The 2,076-nt window shown below is 49.2% G+C and overlaps 1 protein-coding gene across 1 annotated transcript; it reads right to left on the reverse strand.

Moving 5' to 3' along the window:
* Window positions 1–325: 325 nt before the first annotated feature.
* LOC108909976 lies at window positions 326–935 on the reverse strand. The gene is made up of 2 exons (XM_018714458.1): window positions 851–935; window positions 326–756 (listed from the first exon to the last, which is right to left on the reverse strand). The coding sequence occupies exons 1-2, from the start codon at window positions 933–935 to the stop codon at window positions 326–328; spliced, it is 516 nt and encodes a 171-aa protein (XP_018569974.1).
* Window positions 936–2,076: the final 1,141 nt, after the last annotated feature.

A 2,076-nucleotide genomic window follows, 5' to 3' on the forward strand; every position in this document is an offset into this window, starting at 1 on the left:
CTTTTGTTGCGCACGTCCACCAGTAGTCCATAAAAAGATAAAAAGTCTGCACCAATTATCGGTTTTGAGACGTCTGCGACGACAAATTGCCATGTAAAACAACGACGCAACCGGAGGTTTAATGTCATTGTCACTGTGCCGTACGTAGCAATTGAGGTTCCATTTGCCGCGGAAAGTTCATACGTTGATTTCGATCGCGACGATTTCACTAGTGCACGCGGATATACACAAAGATCAGCACCCGTATCGATGAGAAACTGGACCTTGGAGTACGTATCCGTAACGTACAAACGGCGCGGAATCGGGCACGGGTCGCTGTTCGCCATCACCGACTGCCCGTCTCGTTTCCCGGACGATACGTACACGGATCGCGGCACACGCGAGCGCGGTCACCAAAACGTTGGTGATACCAGCACTGACCACTGTCACTGTCACGGCTTCGCGATAGATCTTGCGAACGCGATCTGGGTGTTCTCGTCGTCGGTCGCCGCGGTTCACTCTTCGCGAATAGCTTCGCCATTGCCTGGGACATCTCCACTAACTGTTGCTCGATGCGATTCAGTCTTTCGTCTTTTGGACTGGATTGGGCCATCTGCTGGAGCGTTGTGCCGGGCATTACTGTATCCATAACTGCGTCGGCCAGCTCCGCGACATCGTCCAACGCGGCATTCTTCTGTGTCGCGAAAATTGCCTGGACACTAGACGGCAGGCGCCCTATCCACAGCGTGCGTAGGAGCGAATCGGAAACGGTACACCCTGCTAAAGCCTTTAATCTTCGCAAAAACTGGGACGGTTTCCCCGATTTCTTCGCGCTCTAGGAGTCGCCTCGTTTTTTGTTCCTGAGACGTACTCAGTCGTCTTATTAAAGCTGTCCTAAGTGCGGAGTAAGGCTTGTCTTGGGGTGGATTCATCACCAGGTCGCGCACTTCACTCATCACGTTCCTCTCTAGAGCAGTAACGAGTTAGTTAAACTTTGTTTCTTCACTCGTCACACGCGCTATTCGAAAACTTCTGTCCACTACCTGAATCCACATCTCTGCATCCTCCGAAATAAATGGTGGAAGTTTCACTGCGACATGGTTCACTTCCGTTGCGGTATAATTTTCGACTTGGATTTCCTCGTTGAGGCCCGTGTTGCTTGCTGCGTTGCGCGAAATATAAACCACTCTAATTGCACAAAATCGCGTACTTTCGTTGAAAAGATCACGTCGGGGTCACCAGTTGAGGGTCGCTTTCGCTGTACAGCAAGAATAAAACGTTCTCTCAACGGTAATAATAAATAATTTTATTGAAAACTAGCGTATAGAAAACTTGTGTATGAAAAGACGTGCTGACGGGGTGAGTATTCATTGGAGAGTAGCTGGAGAGTGCCTTGTGGTTGAAGTCGGTCGTAGGTAGCTTGGTAGTCGTTGGCAGAAGTCCCTGGTCCTGGAGCCACTCTGCAGGGGTCGGCTTCCGGGAACCCCGTAGTGCGTCCGGCGGCGTTCTTGACGTTGTGCTTAAAAATGGGTCACTTGCAACATGTGTACCCACATCTCTACTCCTCATTCTAACTATGAGAATTAGCCCAGAAATCGGAGACTTGTGCTGGAGAGGAGGCGGCATATTTTTATTATTCAGGCCGCATTTGCGCCCAGGAACGACTTATGTTGGTGCCCTAACCACAATTCGGTGCAGGAATGAAGGAAACCTGGAAAAACTCATTAATTAGGGGGGTGGTCAAATGCCAACCAGTGTTAATCTCTCACATTGACCCAAGCCAACATTCTTCCACCCTACCATACCTGCACAGAGGGTGCCAATCCTCCGTACAAGCATAGCTAATCTACGGTCTACCGGCCGTGGGATTCGAAATCCGGGCAGATAGCACACATCGATTTAAGTACTGACGCCTTAAACCGTGCGGCTATCGACCGACTTAACACATAGTTGATCCATTTTTTTTTAATTGGCACTTTGACTGGAGCCAGCTATTTATGTGTTTTGGAAGATTATATTGATCCCATGATCACAGAAATTCTGGAGAATGATGATCAGCTGGATGAAAATCTTGTGACGTTCCAACAAGACGGAGCT

This window comes from Anoplophora glabripennis, unplaced genomic scaffold (genome assembly GCF_000390285.2).
Source record: "Anoplophora glabripennis isolate ALB-LARVAE unplaced genomic scaffold, Agla_2.0 scaffold384, whole genome shotgun sequence".
Classification (NCBI taxonomy): domain Eukaryota; kingdom Metazoa; phylum Arthropoda; class Insecta; order Coleoptera; family Cerambycidae; genus Anoplophora; species Anoplophora glabripennis.

What these genes read in the sequence shown, in the direction of transcription:
- LOC108909976 (XM_018714458.1), bottom strand. Translation starts at nt 935, where the DNA reads ATGAGTGAAGTGCGCGACCTGGTGATGAATCCACCCCAAGACAAGCCT. An exon ending in AGCTTTAATAAGACGACTGA is followed by an intron (nt 757 to 850) that starts GTACGTCTCAGG and finishes AGGCTTTAGCAG; the next exon opens with GGTGTACCGTTTCCGATTCG.